The sequence below is a fragment of the Mobula hypostoma genome, chromosome 13, assembly GCF_963921235.1.
Source record: "Mobula hypostoma chromosome 13, sMobHyp1.1, whole genome shotgun sequence".
Taxonomy (NCBI): Eukaryota; Metazoa; Chordata; class Chondrichthyes; order Myliobatiformes; family Myliobatidae; genus Mobula; species Mobula hypostoma.
The window spans coordinates 12834174-12849864 of NC_086109.1; the positions used below are offsets into that span (position 1 = coordinate 12834174).

The 15691-nt window shown below is 41.2% G+C and overlaps 1 protein-coding gene across 1 annotated transcript in view; it reads left to right on the top strand.

Moving 5' to 3' along the window:
- Positions 1-1483: 1483 nt before the first annotated feature.
- Positions 1484-15691, top strand: part of LOC134355433 (polymeric immunoglobulin receptor-like) — a 30737-nt gene continuing 16529 nt past the window's right edge. The window contains exons 1-5 of the mRNA XM_063065300.1: positions 1484-1533; positions 8625-8714; positions 10041-10361; positions 11169-11489; positions 14068-14388. Coding sequence (XP_062921370.1) covers positions 8675-8714; positions 10041-10361; positions 11169-11489; positions 14068-14388 — 1003 coding nt within the window. The 5' untranslated portion in view covers positions 1484-1533; positions 8625-8674. The remainder of the gene's footprint in view (positions 1534-8624; positions 8715-10040; positions 10362-11168; positions 11490-14067; positions 14389-15691) is intronic.

A 15691-nucleotide genomic window follows, 5' to 3' on the forward strand; every position in this document is an offset into this window, starting at 1 on the left:
TTTTAATGAAATAAAATAAAACAATTTTATTGAATTTCATAATTCAATCTCTTTTTCTACATGATTGCTTTGGAATATGGATACTGTGATCATATTACTGTGATTTAAATGTAATGTAATTTGTGTTACTTAATTGTATCCTTATGAATTTTGTATTTGTATTCATGCAATTTAAATAATATTAATAAAAATATTGAAAGGTTCAAAAAAAAATCCCCTGCACTGGTGAAAACATACAGGGGGTGGGGTTGGGAACTATTCCACGCACATCCAAAATAACACTCAATATACCCTCAGCAGGAGTACTTGATAAAGTGGCCACTGACTTTATGTTCGTCGTCTTCAAATGCTGCAGCCCATCCACTTCAATGTTGAATGTATTATGCATTCAGAGATGTTCTTCTGCACACCACTGTTGTAACGCATGCTTATTTGAGATACTGTCACCTTACTGTCAACCTGAACCAGTCTGACCATTCTCCTCTAACCTCTCTCGATAACAAGGCGTTTTCACCCACAGAGCCGCCACTCCAAGATGTTTTTTTCATTTGTTTTTTGCATATATCTCTGTAACTTTAGAAACTGTAATGTGTGCTAAGCCCAGGAGATCACCTGTTTCTGAGATACTCAAACTACCCTATCTGGCAACTAAAATCATTCTGCAGCCAAAGTCATTTACATTACATTTCTTGCCAATTCTGATATTTGTTCAGAACAACAACTGAACCTTTTGATCATGTCTTTTCTTTTCCTCAGTTAACTTTTTGCCATGAACCCTTTCCTCGATGACTTATCACAGCTGACATTTTAACTCAGGCAAGAAAAAAAGCTTCTGGAGGAACTTAGGGAGTCAGACAGCATCTGCAGATGCAGAGTGGTCAACATTTTGGATTAAGCCCCTGCTTCATGACACCTCCAGCAATTTATTTTTGTGCCAGATTATAATATCTGCTGTTGCTAGTGCCTCACAATTTGATTTTTCTCATCATTTTTATCAGTCATTGGGAATTATCTTTTATTTTAGTAAATATAATTATGAGCTTTTGATAATCTGGGTTGTTTTCTCAACCAACCTACTTTTTACATCCTCCTGGGTGACTGCCTCCTTCCCTTTCTCCAATGGTCCACTTTCCTCTCCCATGAGATTCCTTTCTATCCAGCCCTATACCTTACCCACCCACTTGGCTTTACTGATCACCTCCCAGCTAGCTTGCATCCCCTTAACCCACCTTTTTATTCTAGTGTCTTCCCCCTTCCTTTTCAGTCCTGATAAATGGTCTCGATCCGAAACATCGACTGCATGTTCATTTACATAGATGCTGCCTGACCTGCTGAGTTCCTCCAGAACTTTCTGCGTGTTGCTTTTCATATGATCACACGTCAGCCTAAACTGGCTCACTGTGGTTTCTGATCGGACTTCCTGCCCTCTTCTTCCTTATTTTCATTTGACAGTAATTTCTCTCTGTGAAGTGCTGACAGGCCTCGTGAATAAATCAATGTGGAGTTCAATTCTTCTAATTACTTTCCTACCTGGTGAGTGACAACCAGCATTGGACATTTTTATGATCAGTGTTCATTTGCAGGGTCTTACATCGTATCCAGAACAGTGCTTGAATATGTGTAGACACTAAATATGTCAGAATCTGGAGTTCCGAGAAAGCTGGAGGAACTCAGCAGGCCAAGCAGCGTCTGTCAGGGGGAAGGTAATTGTCGACGGTTTGGCTTGAGACCCTGCATTGAATCTGAGTGGAAAGGGAAGATGGTGTAAATAGGAGGGAGGATATTGTGAAATAGGATTAATTACCTGGATAACACCCCAGAGTTCTGATTGAGGAAACTGAAGAGATTATGGAGGCATGAGTAATGATTTTGTAAGTTTGGTTCCAGAGGACTGAAAAATAACAAATGTCACTCATCTCTTTAAGAAGGGAGGGAGACAAGGGCAGGAAATTATAGGCCAGGCAGCCTGATTGCAGTGGGTTGGTAAGATGTTAGAATCTATAATTAATGATGAGGTTTCAGAGTACTTGGAGGCATATGATAAAATAGGCCTAAGTCAACAGGATTTCCTTAAGGAGAAATCTACCCGATCAAATCTGTTGGAATTCCTTTCAGGATTTAACAGGCTGGATAGAGAAAGGAGACTTTTTCTGTCAGTGGAAGTTGTTTACTTGGATTTTCAGAAGGCCTTTGACAAACTGCTGCATTAGTCAAAGTCAAAGTAAATTTATTATAAAATTCATTCATGTCACCACATACTACCATGATGTTTTTAGAGTGACAATGTACTTAACAGTGTACAGGGCACATCAATGATGGACTAGCCTGTATCCACTGCCTTTTGTAGGTTTCTCCATTCAAGGCCATTCCTGTTTTCATACCATGCCATGATGCAACCAGTAAGAATACTCTCCACTGTGGATCTATAGAACTTCATCAAAGTTTTAGATGAGATTTTTATCTTTGCAAACTTTTAAGTAAATAACGTGCTGCTGTACTTTCTTTGTAATGACAGTTACAAGCTGGACCCAGGACAGATCCTCTATAATGATAACGCCGAGGAATTTAAATTTACTGACCCTTCCCACATCCTTAGCACCCTGCTGAGGGCTGGCTCATAGACCTCTGGATAGCTCCTAACGCAGTGTTTGATTTTGCTAATGTTGAGTGAGAGATAGTTGTTATGACACCATTCAGCCAGATTTGCAATCTCATTCCAAAATGCTGATTGAACACACACGAGTGCTGCAGGAACTCAGGTGATCAGGCAGCATTTACAGAAAGGAATAAGCAACTGATGCATTTTGCCAAGTCCCTTCAATGAACCCAGTTTCAGGTCAGGGACCCCTCCTCAGATCTGGATAAAAAGAGGATGACTGTCAGTTTTGAAAGCTGATCTCGTCAGAGCAATGACGTGTAAGATAAAAGACGATACAGTTCATTCCCAGGTTATGAACTCCTGATTTATGGACACTTGTACATCTGAAGAAGCCGCTGTAATGTTACTTAATTGAATAGTCCAAAGTATGTACATATGTTTACACGTGACACAAAGATTGTCGGTGTGCTGGATTGTAGAGAAGGTTATTGTAAGTTACAAGAGGACATAGAAAGGTTAAAGTGCTGGGGGGGCGAAATGGTAGATGGAGTTTAACTCTAACAAATGTGAAGTGATATACATCGGGTGATCAAAATTGAAGGCAGATTACAAGGTTGATGCAGAATTCTAAACAATGTGGAGGTCCAGAGTGATATTGGGTTCCAAGTCTGTAAATTCCACAAAGTTGTTGCACAATTTGAAAGGGTGTTAAAAAGGTGTAAGATGTGCTGGACTTCAGTAGATTAGGGAACTGAGTTCAAGAACCACAAGGTAATGCTACAGCTCGATAAAATTCTGGTTAGATCATTGTATTGTGGAGAATAAAGCACAGCTTGAGTGGACTGCCAGCTCCCCTTTCTCATGGTGACAATTAACTATACCAGAGGACATCCATTTTAGGTGAGCGGAGGAAAGTTTCAGGGAGATATAAGAGGTCAGGTTTTTTTTTGACACAGAGAGTGGTGGGTCCCTGGAATACACTGCAGACATGGAGGGAGAGGCAGATACAACAGAGACATTCAGAGACTCGTAGGCACATACAGTACATGTACAGAGCCTATAAAAAGTATTCTCCTCCCTTGGAAGTTTTCATGTTTTATAACATTGACTAACAGTGGATTTAATTTGGCTTTTTGACACTGATCAATAGACCATAAGATTTAGAGGCGGAAGTAGGACTTTCTGCTCTGCCATTCAATCATGGGCTGATCCAGTTCTTCCAGTCATCCCCACTCCCCTGCCTTCACCCCATAAACTTTGATGCCCAGGCTAATCAAGAATCTATCTATCTCTGCCTTAAATACATCCAATGCCGTGGCCTCCACAGCCACTCGTGGCAACAACTTCCACAGATTTACCACCCTCTGACTAAAGTAATTTCTCCACATCTCAGTTCTAAAAGGACGTCCTTCTATCCTAAAATCGTGTCCTCTTGTCCTAGAATCCCCTACATGTGAAGTAACTTATCCATATCTAATCTGTTCAGGCCTTCAAATATTCAGAATGTTTTTATGAAATCCCCATCCTCTCCACATACACTCCAACCCAGTTCTAGGCCCTTCACTCTTCAAGAGGTTTCATTGAGAACCCCCACCCCACCAACCCCATTCTTTAAAACTCCAGCAAATACAGACCCAGAGCCATCAAACACTCCTCATACATTAACCCTTTCATTCCTCAGATTGTTCTCAGGAACCTCCACTTGACCCTCTCCAACTACAGCACATCCTTTCAAAGATAAGTGGGTTAGAACTGTTCACCATTTTCCGCATGTAGTCTGACCAATACCTCATAGAGCTGCACTTTCTGTATGATTTCTCAACAACAAAACAGAAAACGTTTTACAATCCCACCGTTCTATTTACAGGTAAGCACAGGATTGGGATCAGGTTGAAACAGAATGGTTAAATGATCTTGTCACATTTCTTCACCAAATTGTTATTGTTATTCAGTAATGTAGTTGCTGAAACAGAAATGCTTTGCTGAAGATGCTTTGTATCTCAGTACTTGTTCTCATCAGCATATTGACCCATGGTTGTTGAGAAGTTTTCCAAGAAGTGATGGTGCAATGCAGAAAGAGACCAGAGCAAGAGGTCAATGTGTAGCATCTGTTGTTACTTCTCTATATTCTGTTTGGTAAGACAATTAAAGAAAACAGAAGTTCTGACCACATCCTTCACTGAGGGTGAACATTAGACTGATGACAGCAGTGACTGATGCAACAGAGTCAGCACTCATACTCTACAATGTACAGAATTTAAGCAGATATACATTCACTGCTAATATACTGCACTGTTTTCCCCTAAAACAAATGTAACAAACCCAAAATTACAAAAGATCTCCATCTATACTGAATTATTTTATCATTTATCTCTTTATATACAATGTGAAATTAACTGTTAATAAACAATTGCAAAGTCAACAACAAAAATTCAGGAAAATATAAATCAGCCACATTCTTGCATCACCTCAACCCTCACACTACAATGAAATCAAAAGCAACACACACAAAATACTGGAGGAGCTCAGCAGATCAGTCAGTATCTATGGAAATGAATAGATATTTGACATTTCAGGTCGAGGCCATTCTTCTCCTCTTCTCACCTGTCTTTTACTTCCCCCTGGGTCCCCTTTTCTTCCCATTTCTCCTTTGGTTCAGTCTGCTCTCCTGTCAGATTATTCTTTACAGCCTTTACCACCATTTCCATCCACCTGGCTTCACCGATCACCTTCCAGACAGCCTTCCTCCTCTCCCCCATCTTTTTATTCAGACAGCTTCCAACTTCCTTCTAAGACCTGAAGAAGAATCTCAGCCTGAAACATCGAAATCTATTCATTTCCACAGATGCTGCCTGACCTGCTGAGTTCTCTCCAGCATTTTCTGTGTGTTGGTTTTGATTTCTAGTATCTGCAGATTTTCCAGTGTTTACAACGAAGTTAAAGTTAAACAATTAACATTGTTCAATTAAAATTCAGGATGGCGCCGGTAAGTGTCGACTCTGTGTAGAGCTCCAATGGTAATCATCGAATATTCCCGTTTAGGACTGCTGTAGTTAATTTCACGACATACAGTATGTCGGTGATATTAAAACAGATTCGTATTCTGATTCTGTATTAATTCTCCAATATGTGTGACATGTGAGAATTGTTATTCCTTGTACTGATACTCTCCTCAGACTTCATCTGCCCCAGGGAATCGCACAGCATAAATCTGGATAGATCACACTTCGACTAACACATAGAAAGATCTAACCTGGTGAACAGAGATACTGTGATGCTAGAGACTGAGAATCTCAGCAAAGGTATGCAGGGTTAGGAGAAAGGGAGACCATGGAGCTGAGCTGGGTAAAATAGGAATGTCTTCTCCTTGGACAAGTGTGACCTGCCCATTTACTGTGCCCTCTGATTCTATGAGAAATAGAAACAACAGGGGTCATCTACTTAACACAGACAATTTCCTGTCAAAATGGAGTTGATTTAGTTTAAGAACAGACCTGACATGGATGTTACTCCATTGTGACTGTGTAAATTCCATTCACTTGGTTCCTCCTCACATTTAACCATAGCAAACTGAAATTCCATCAGAGTTCATGAAATTGCATCAACAGATGGAAAAGAATTCAGAAGAGGTGAGCTATAAAGTTTCCTTCAAAGAGGAGACACAGCTTTCAGAGGGGAGGAAATGAACTGGAGCACTGTATGCTGTGTGACGACAAACCAAGTTATCAGAAGATTGATGCTGATGAGAGAGATAAGGGAGATAATGGAGAAACATTCAAAATGTTAATAAGAGAGAAGGGAGAGATTAACGAGAAAGAAACACATTTCAGAGTATTGACAGACCGGTTGCTTTGAACCTGAACTGTTTGAAGTTTGATGGACAGGCGATACCCCAGCAGGGGGATAAAAGGAACAGGTTCGCTAAGGCACGACACACACCACGAGACCACGAGATAACGAGACCCTGGAAGACCATAGACGCACAGGGTCAAAGGGTACGATCGGCGGGAACCTGGTGTGTGTGTCCGCCCTTGCCTGGGTGCCGGCTTCACCGCGGAAGAACGGTCGTATCCGGAGCGGACGGGTCACAGTCGGTGACCACAGAAGACATAACAAAGGGTCCGCCCGAAAGCCAACTGCGAAGAACATCAAAGGTCTGCTGAATCAGATTTGCATATCTCTATCTCTCTCTCTCTCTCCAACGGCACAACAGTGATTACTGCGAACAGTGCTGAGCTGAACTTTGCGTCACTTGAGACTGATCATTTTACCCCTGGACTGCGATAGAGCTTGGTTGATTCCTATTACCCTAGTTCTGTGTACATGTGTGTTATATCATCGCTAACCCATTGCATTTATATCCTTACGATTAGAGTACTGTGTTACTTATTTCTTTAATAAAACTTTATTAGTTTCTGTTAAACCAGACTCCAACTAAGTGGTCCATTTCTGCTGGTTTGGCAACCCAGTTACGGGGTACGTAACACCTGAGTTTGCATGAAAAGCCCCTTCCACATCACACCTATTTCCATATTTGTCAGTCCTAAGCAGCAAGTTCCGCAAAACACATTTGATTGAATTATCAGAATCAGAATGAGAATCATGTTTATTATTACTGGCATGTGTCGTGAAATTTGTTAACTTAGGAGTCGCAGTTCAATTGAACACATAATATGGAAGGGAAATAATAATTATGAATAAATAAATTGCACTATATGTATATTGAATAGATTAAACATCATGCAAAAACAGAAATAATATATATTTAACAAGTGAGGTAGTGTTCAAGGGTTCAATGTCCATTTACAAATCGGATGACAGAGGGGAAGATGCTGTTCCTGAATCGCTGAGTGTGTGCCTTCAGGCTTCTGTATCTCCTAACTGATGGTAACATTGAGAAAAGGGTTTGCCCTGAGTGCTGGGGGCACCAAGGCAAGATCCAGAATGATGTACAAATCTTGGAGTGTAAGTCCATAACTCCCTGAAATTTGGAACAGAGGGAGATGGTAAAGTAGCTGATAAAAAGAGCTTATGGCAATAGGCCAGCATTGTGCATGTGAGAATTCATGTTGCAAATTATAAAAATAAGGTTAAGGCACACTTTAGGTTGGTGTGTAGTTGTGTTTGCAGCATAGCAAGAAGGATGTGGAAACATTGGAGGGATTGCACAAGAGGTTCACTAGATTTTGCCTGTAATATCAGACCATAAGACCAAAAGATATAGGAGAAGAATTAGGCCATTCTTCCCTTTGACTCTATTCCACCATTCCGTCATGTCTGATTTATTTTCTCTCTCAAACTTATTCTCCTGCTTCTCCCCTTAATCTTTAATAACCATAATATTCAAGAATTTAACAATCTCCAGTGAATTGGCCTCCACAGCCATCTGTGGCAGTGAATTTGACAGATTCACCATCCTCCAGCTGAAGCGATTTTCCCTCATCTCTGTTCTAAAGGAGTGTGCTTGTACTCAGAGGCACTGCCCTCCGATCCTAGAACTCCCCATCACAGGGAACATCCTCTCCACATCCACTCTCCCTTGTCCTTCCAATATTCAATAGGTTTGAATACGACTTCTCATTCTTCTAATCTCCAGTGAGTATAGGCCCACAGCCATCAAACTTTCTCCTCACACTCACAACACTCAACATGGGCTCTTTCTCCTTCCATCATTAACTTTTCACCATGAACCTTTCCCTATTGACGCACCACGGCTAACGTTATAAATCAAGCAAAAAATAAATTGAACTTCAGGAGTCAGGTTGTCAACATTTCAGATTAATCCTCTGCTTCAGGACACCTCCAGCCGTTTATTTTGACTTCAGATTAGAACATTTACTATTGCTTGTGTCTAATATTTTAACATGTCTCAGCACTTCATTCAGTCTTTGAGAATTGTTTACATCTTCCTGTCCTGCTAAATATAACTAAAAGCTTTTCAGATTGTCACGTACAACACACCAATTGTGTTACTGTAGTTTTTTTGAGCAAACTTCCTGCTGCCTTCTTCCTTATTTTATTTCAGTCATCTCTCTCTGAGGACAGACAGGTCCTGGCTGTGTCTCTGTGATTAAAATGATGTGGACATTGATTCTTCTGATTGGTTTCCTACCTGGTGAGTTACAGATAGCACTGGACAACTGCATAATCAGTGTTGGATTGGGGGTCATACAACGTTTCCACAACAATACTTGAACACCTGTAGACACTAAAGATGTCGGAAGCTGGAGTTCAGACTTCACTCCTGGAGAAACTCAATGGGTCAAGCAGCATCTATCAGGGGGAGGGGAAAAGTCAATGGTTTGGGTCGAGACCCTGCATCACGTGTGACTGGAGAGGGAGAGGGTGTAAATAGGAGAGAGGGAGGCATGAAACTGGGTCCTCAAGTTAGTCGGGGCTGAGGAGAGGTGAAGCACAACAGGCAAATGGAATGGGGTGGAAAAGGGATGGTGTTTGGAGGTGGGTGAGAGTGGACGCAGATAAGGAGAAAAGAGGAATAGTGTAGAGCCAGGTGTGGGGAGAATATGTCCAGCTGGAGAAATATCCTGGAACCTGTTAAACGAGAACGTCAGGTCTACCATTGGTGGAATCTGATCTCAATCTGCAGAGATCACTATGACGATCGACATTATGCTCCTGAAATCAGAATTCTTCCTGGGCGACTTCAGTGGTTCAGTTGGCAGAGAAAGTTACCTGATCAGGAGTCTAAGGTAAAGCAGGGTGGTATGAATGAGAGATTTCTCTCCCTTTATGCCTTTCCAATCCACATGGGATTTTGACACTCTGGCAGTTCATCATTATTATTATTGATACTTGTTTTTTAAATTCCAGAAATAATAAATTGGATTTTAGCACTCAAAGTATCCCAACAGTTATTGAAATCACACCTGGATTTCTAAACACTAAAGTACTAATGACCACTGTTGCACCACTTTCTAACTACACATAGAAATACTTGATAGGTACAATATTTACAACTTGCTTCAGAACCAGAGGGCACAGTTTCAGACATTGTGTGGGGTCTCTTTCTGCAGTTTATAAACTTGTCTGAATACAAAACCACACACACACACACACAATTGGGAGCATCTTAGATGAAATAGCTGAGACCTTTGTGGACATTTCAAAGGCCGACATAATCTGTGTAATTGAAAGTTCAACACTGCCACTCTCCCTCTGTACTGCACTGGAAGATCAGCCCTGGGTTTCTGCTCAGGACTCTGGAGTGGGAATTGAACCCACAAAGTACTGACACAGGGGAGAGAGCACTGACACAGCTGACACAGTAACAGCACTGACTGCACCTCAGACCAAAATCATTGGCTGTGGTGTCATGGACCACATGCTGTACATGATCTGCACCTGTTTTCACCATCATGTTCAAAAATAATTTTTGCATTAATTTGTTCCTTTCCCTCAATTCTGAAAATGCCTCCCTCAGTTTCAGGTGCATTGTGGGCAAAGAAATATGTCAAGGGAGCTGTGGGAAGAGCGATCACAATCGATTGTCACTATCAAGAAATGTACCACTCACACACAAAGTATTGGTGCAATGGATATACTGGCCTCTGTTCAGTTTTAGTGAAAACAAATGGGCAACACAGACGGAGTGGACGAGTGTCAATCACAGATAACCCGGAACAGAGAAAATTTACAGTTACAATTGAGAATCTTCGCTCTGGAGATACAGGATGGTACAGCTGTGGCATTGAAACACCAGGAGTCGATGCAAGATTTAATTTACATCTAAAAGTAAATGATGGTAGGTTTCTCAGTGATTGATTTGTGCCTTCCATAAAATAAATGTCTCATGATCTTTATCCAGACCCTATCAATCCCTCATTATCTCTGCATTAATATCAGTGCCAAATGTTTCCCACCATACGGCAGGTCACTGAACCCAGTTACAATTTCATTCTCTCCTGAAAGCCACCAAACATGTGACAGATATCTCCCAAGTTGCTGCCTTTAAACCTCCTGTACATAATAGAGTGGCCACTGAGTGTATGTTCATGGTCTTTTGCTTCTGTGGCCCATTCACTTCGAGCTTTGATGTGTTGTACTTTCAGATGCTCTTCAGCACACCGCTGTCATAACCCACGGTTATTTGAATTCCTGTCAACTTCCTCTCAGCATGAACCTGTCTGGCCATTCTCCTCTAACCTCTCTCATTAACAAGGCACTTTTGTTCACAGAATTACTGCTCTCTGGATGTTTTTTCATGCTGTTCGTACCATTCTCAGTAAACTCTAGAGACAGTTGTGTGTGAAAATCCCAGGAGGTTAGTAGTGCCTTAGATATTTACTACCCCGTCTGGCACCAGCAATAATTGCATGGTCAAAGGCACTTAGATCACATTACTTCGGCATTCTGATGTTTGGCCTGAACATTGACTGAAACTCTTGAATATTTCTGCATGCTTTGATGAGTTGAGTTGCTGATGGTCTGATTGACTAATTAGATATTTGCATTAGTGATCAGGTTAATATTTGTACCTAATAAAGTGGCAGAAGAGTGTATGATATTTAGATGTTCATTCAGTGTCCGAATGTTTAATTCTTTCCCACAGAACTCGTGTCTGTTCCTGTGCTTCGATATCTGTCACCAGCAAATGTCTCACGCCTCGGGGGCTCTGTGTCACTTTCCTGTGAGTCTCTCCAGGGATCCCTTCCCATTCAGTACCGATGGTATGAACAAACCTCATCTGAGCAGCTGAAGATCTCAGATACCAATAAACTGACTCTACATTGTCAATCCTTCAACCAGCAGCGCTATCAATATTACTGCAGTGCGTCAAATTGGCTTGGAGCAAGGTCCAGTGGAATGGTTAATGTGACAGTCTCCAACAACGGAGAGATCTGCAGTTACGTGACAGAAATCAATGGCATCAGTAAGTTGTAATTTCAAGGGAGGATACATTTAAATATTTCTTTTTATTACTCTGTTACTGCTGCTCTTATGCTTCTAGTGAGGGTAAGGAATTTCTTTGCATTTGTAGAAGCTACACATTGCAGCCACCAAGGGGTAGATCTAAAGTGCAATGAACAGTTAAGTCTATCACTTGCTCCAGGAAGATGTGGAGCATCTCAAACATAGTTGGACTTGCACATCTAGACAAATTGAGAATATTCCATTCATACTTCTGGCTTTACTTTGAAAAGTCTAGACTAGGTATCGACTTCTGAATCAGTGACATTCTTATAAAAGCAAAAGGAAAGACATAATATTGCAAATATTAGTGGGAATGACAGCAATTTGGCAATGGCAGGGGCAGGGATGAGTGTCGTTGCTATTACTAAGTAAAACGTGCTTGGGAAGCTGAGGGATCTGAAAGTAGATGAGTCATTTGGACCAGATGGACTACACCCAAGTTTCTGAAAGAGTTCTATAAAGAAATCGTGGAGGCATTAGTGGTCACCTTTCAAGAATAACTAGACTCTGGAATGTTTGAAGGATTAGAAAATTGGAAATATCACCCCATTCCTTAAGAAAGGAGGGAAATAAAAGGAAGGGAATTGTCAAACGGTTAGCATGACTTCAGTAGTTGAGAAGATGTGGGAGTCTATTATTAAGAACAGGATTTTGGGGTACTTCGAAGTATATGATCAAATATGGTTTCCTTATGGGGACATCGTGCCTGAAAAATCAGCCTCAGTATGCAAGGACATCCCTTTATTTTATTTATTTACCGATAGTGTACAGAATAGGCCTTTCCAGCCCTTTGGGCCACAACACCGAAGGAACTCTCGACAAATTCAATTAATTGTAATCTGATCACAGGGCAATCTGCAAAGACCAATTACCCTAATGAGTATATCTTTGGACTGTGGCAGGAAACAGGACCACTCGGGGAGACCCCATACATTCCACACGGAGGATGTGCAGACTCCGTACATTAGAACAGAGATGAGGAGGAATTTCTGTAGCCAGAGGGTGTTGAATCTGTGGAATTCAATACCATACATGGCTTTTGAGGCCAAGTCACTGGGTATAATTAAAGCGTAGCTTAATAGTTTCTTGTTTAGGAAAGGCATCAAAGATTACGGGGAGAAATCCCAAGGATAGAATTGAGAGGGATAATAAATCGGCCTTGATGGAATAGTGGAGCAGACTGTATGGGCCAAATTGCCTAATTCTCTTCCTATGTTTCATGCTCTCATTGTCTTTGTTCACCTCCAGCTTTTGAATATCTGAGCAGCCCAAGTAAATTACTAACTTCTAAAATTGAGTTTTTGTTTGTTAAATAAAAAACCTCACTCACTTTGAGACATGAGAAGGAAATCCATTCCTTCTGTGAACAAGGCTGCTGCATTTCATGATTACAACAAGGATAATAAACCTTTAAATCCTTTTTAATCACTGAAGGAATGTCAGTGCAATGCGAGAGATGGGCTGGTGTTCAGCTTTCTGCACAGCAAGATTTACTTGTCTTTACGCTGAACTGAGTCCGTGGTTGGCAATTAACGGGCTCATGAGTTGGTTACAGTGATGACTGGTTTCTTGACTGTGGCCTCAGTTGTGTGAATTTCTGTTCCAAATGTTATTTGCTTACTTTGATTCGCTCTTTTTTTCTGTATATTGGGTGTTCTATTTTTTTTATGATTGCCTGGAAGGAGGTGAAACTCAAGGTTGTATATGGTATAGATTCTTCGATAATAAATGTACTTTGAACTTTGAATTTTCAGACTGAAGTGCAATCTGATTAGCTGTGATCCCATAAGCTGTCACATCTATGTAATGAAATAGAATTCTGAATTTAACATTTCAAAAGCGTGTTCCAGTTTAGAGAGGATGCTGCAGAGTCAGAGAGTTACAGGTTATGAAAACAGCAGCTTCACCCCAAATTGTCCATGCCGACCACAGTGTCTTCCTGAGCTTCTCCCATTTCCCTGCATTTGGCTGGTATCCTTCTAAAACTTTCCAATATGAACTTGTCCAAATGTATTTTAAATACTATATGTGTAACCATCTCCAGCACTTCCTCTGACAGCCCTTTCCACGCACACACTGCTCTGTGTGGAAAACCCTGCTGCTCCAGGCTCTCTAAGAATTTCCCCTCACTCCTTAAGTGAGTGTCTCTAGTTTTCAACTCCCCCACCTGGGATAAAGACAGTGATTATCCACCATACCTTTGTCCACAAAACTAAGTAATACAATATAATCCATGTCAAACCACACACAACAAAGACTGACAAAAAACTGATATGCAAAAGATGGGGGCTGCTTGCTGGCACAGAGCAATGGGGGTGAACACCGGCTCATATTCAAGATCCTAATGTAAACTTACACAACTCTTTCCACTGTCCACCACACTGCAGTGTCACCCATAACTTATTATTCATGCCTACACATTCATTCCAAATTATTAATATTACTGACAAACAACAGTTGTTAATAATCTTGAAACTTGAGCCTGCTTGTGTAAATTTGATTTTACCTGTCCATTTTCTGAAGATTTTCTCCCTCAGTTTCAGGTGCTTTATGGGCAGAAGCTAAAGTAAGAGGAGTTGTGGGAAGAGCGGTCACAATCGATTGTCACTATGCACCAATGTACCGTTCACACACAAAGTATTTGTGCCGCATGTGGGATCGTCAATGCACATCGTCAGTGAACACAAATGGGACAAATGAGCAGTATGGAAGAATGACAATCAGAGATAACACATCCCAGGGAATATTTACTGTTACTATGGAGAATCTTGTCTCTAATGATACAGGACTTTACAGATGTGGAATTACAACACCTGGCAATCATCCAGTGTTTGATGTGCATCTCCAAGTATCTGATGGTAGGTTTCTCATTGATTGACTTGATGGCTCCACTGAAATATCTGATTCAGGTTTGCTCTGGGAAGAGTCAGGGCAGCAGGAATATCCTGAGGCTCCACAGCAGTGCAGAGCCCTGTGGCGAGTGTGCAAAATGGGGAGACCTCACTCATAATTCTCTCACCCACTGTGAGTTCTGATCCACTGTTGGGATACTGGTTTCCAGTGGAAGGCTCAGTGTATTTTCCTGCTTCTGAATTCCATGAAACGTCACCCTGTTAAAGGAGGAGATGTTTGCTATCCTGAGGCAAATCAGTGTGAGTATATCCCCAAGGCCTGCTAACGTGTTATCTTGGACCTCACGGGAGGCAAGTGCAGAAATTACCGGGGCCCTGGCAGACTTAATTAAAATATTCTTAGTGACTATGATGCTTAGTGCAGGGATTGGTGCTGGGTCTGTTGTTGTTTGCATCTGTATCAGTGATCTGGATGATAATGTGGCAAACTGGATCAGCAAATTTCCAGGTGACACCAAGATTGTGTGTGTATTGCACAGTAAGGAAGGCGATCACGGCTTGCAGAGAGATCAACAACAGATTGTAAAATGGGCTGAAAAATGACAGATGGAATTTAATGCAGACAAGAGTGAGGTTTTGCCCTTCAGTAGGACCAACCAGGGTAGGTCTTAAACAGCGAATGGTAGGGCACTGAGGAGTGTGGTAGAGCAAAGCAAAGACTGGTCCATAATATTTGTAGGTTGCGTAAGAGTTAGATAGGGCTGTAAAGAAAGCTTTTGGCACATTGTCCTTCATAAATTAATGTATTGAGTACAAGAGATGGAATGTTATGTTGAAGGTGTATAACATATTGCTGAGGCCAAAGTTAGAGTATTTTGTGCAGTTTTGGTCACCTATCTGCAGGAGAGATATAAATAAGGTTGAAAAACTACAGACAAACTTTACAAGTATGTTGCCAGTTGTAGAGGACCTTAGCTATCAGGAAAGAGTGACTAGGTTATGCCTGTGTTACTTACAATGTAGAAGCTTGAGAGGGCATTTGATAGAGTGCACAAAATTATGAGGGGTATAGAAAGGGCAAATGGAAGCAGGCTTTTCCCACCGAGGTTGGGTGGGACAACAACCAGAGGTCATGGGTTAAAAGTAAAAGGTGAGAAGTTTAAGGGAAGCATGAGGGAAACTTCTTCAATCAGCAGAACTTAAGAGTGAGGAATGAGCTGTCAGCTGTCAGTCATTGGGTATATTGAAAACAGGATTTCATAGGTTCTTGATTAGTAAGGGCATCAAAGCATACAGGGAGAAGGCAGGA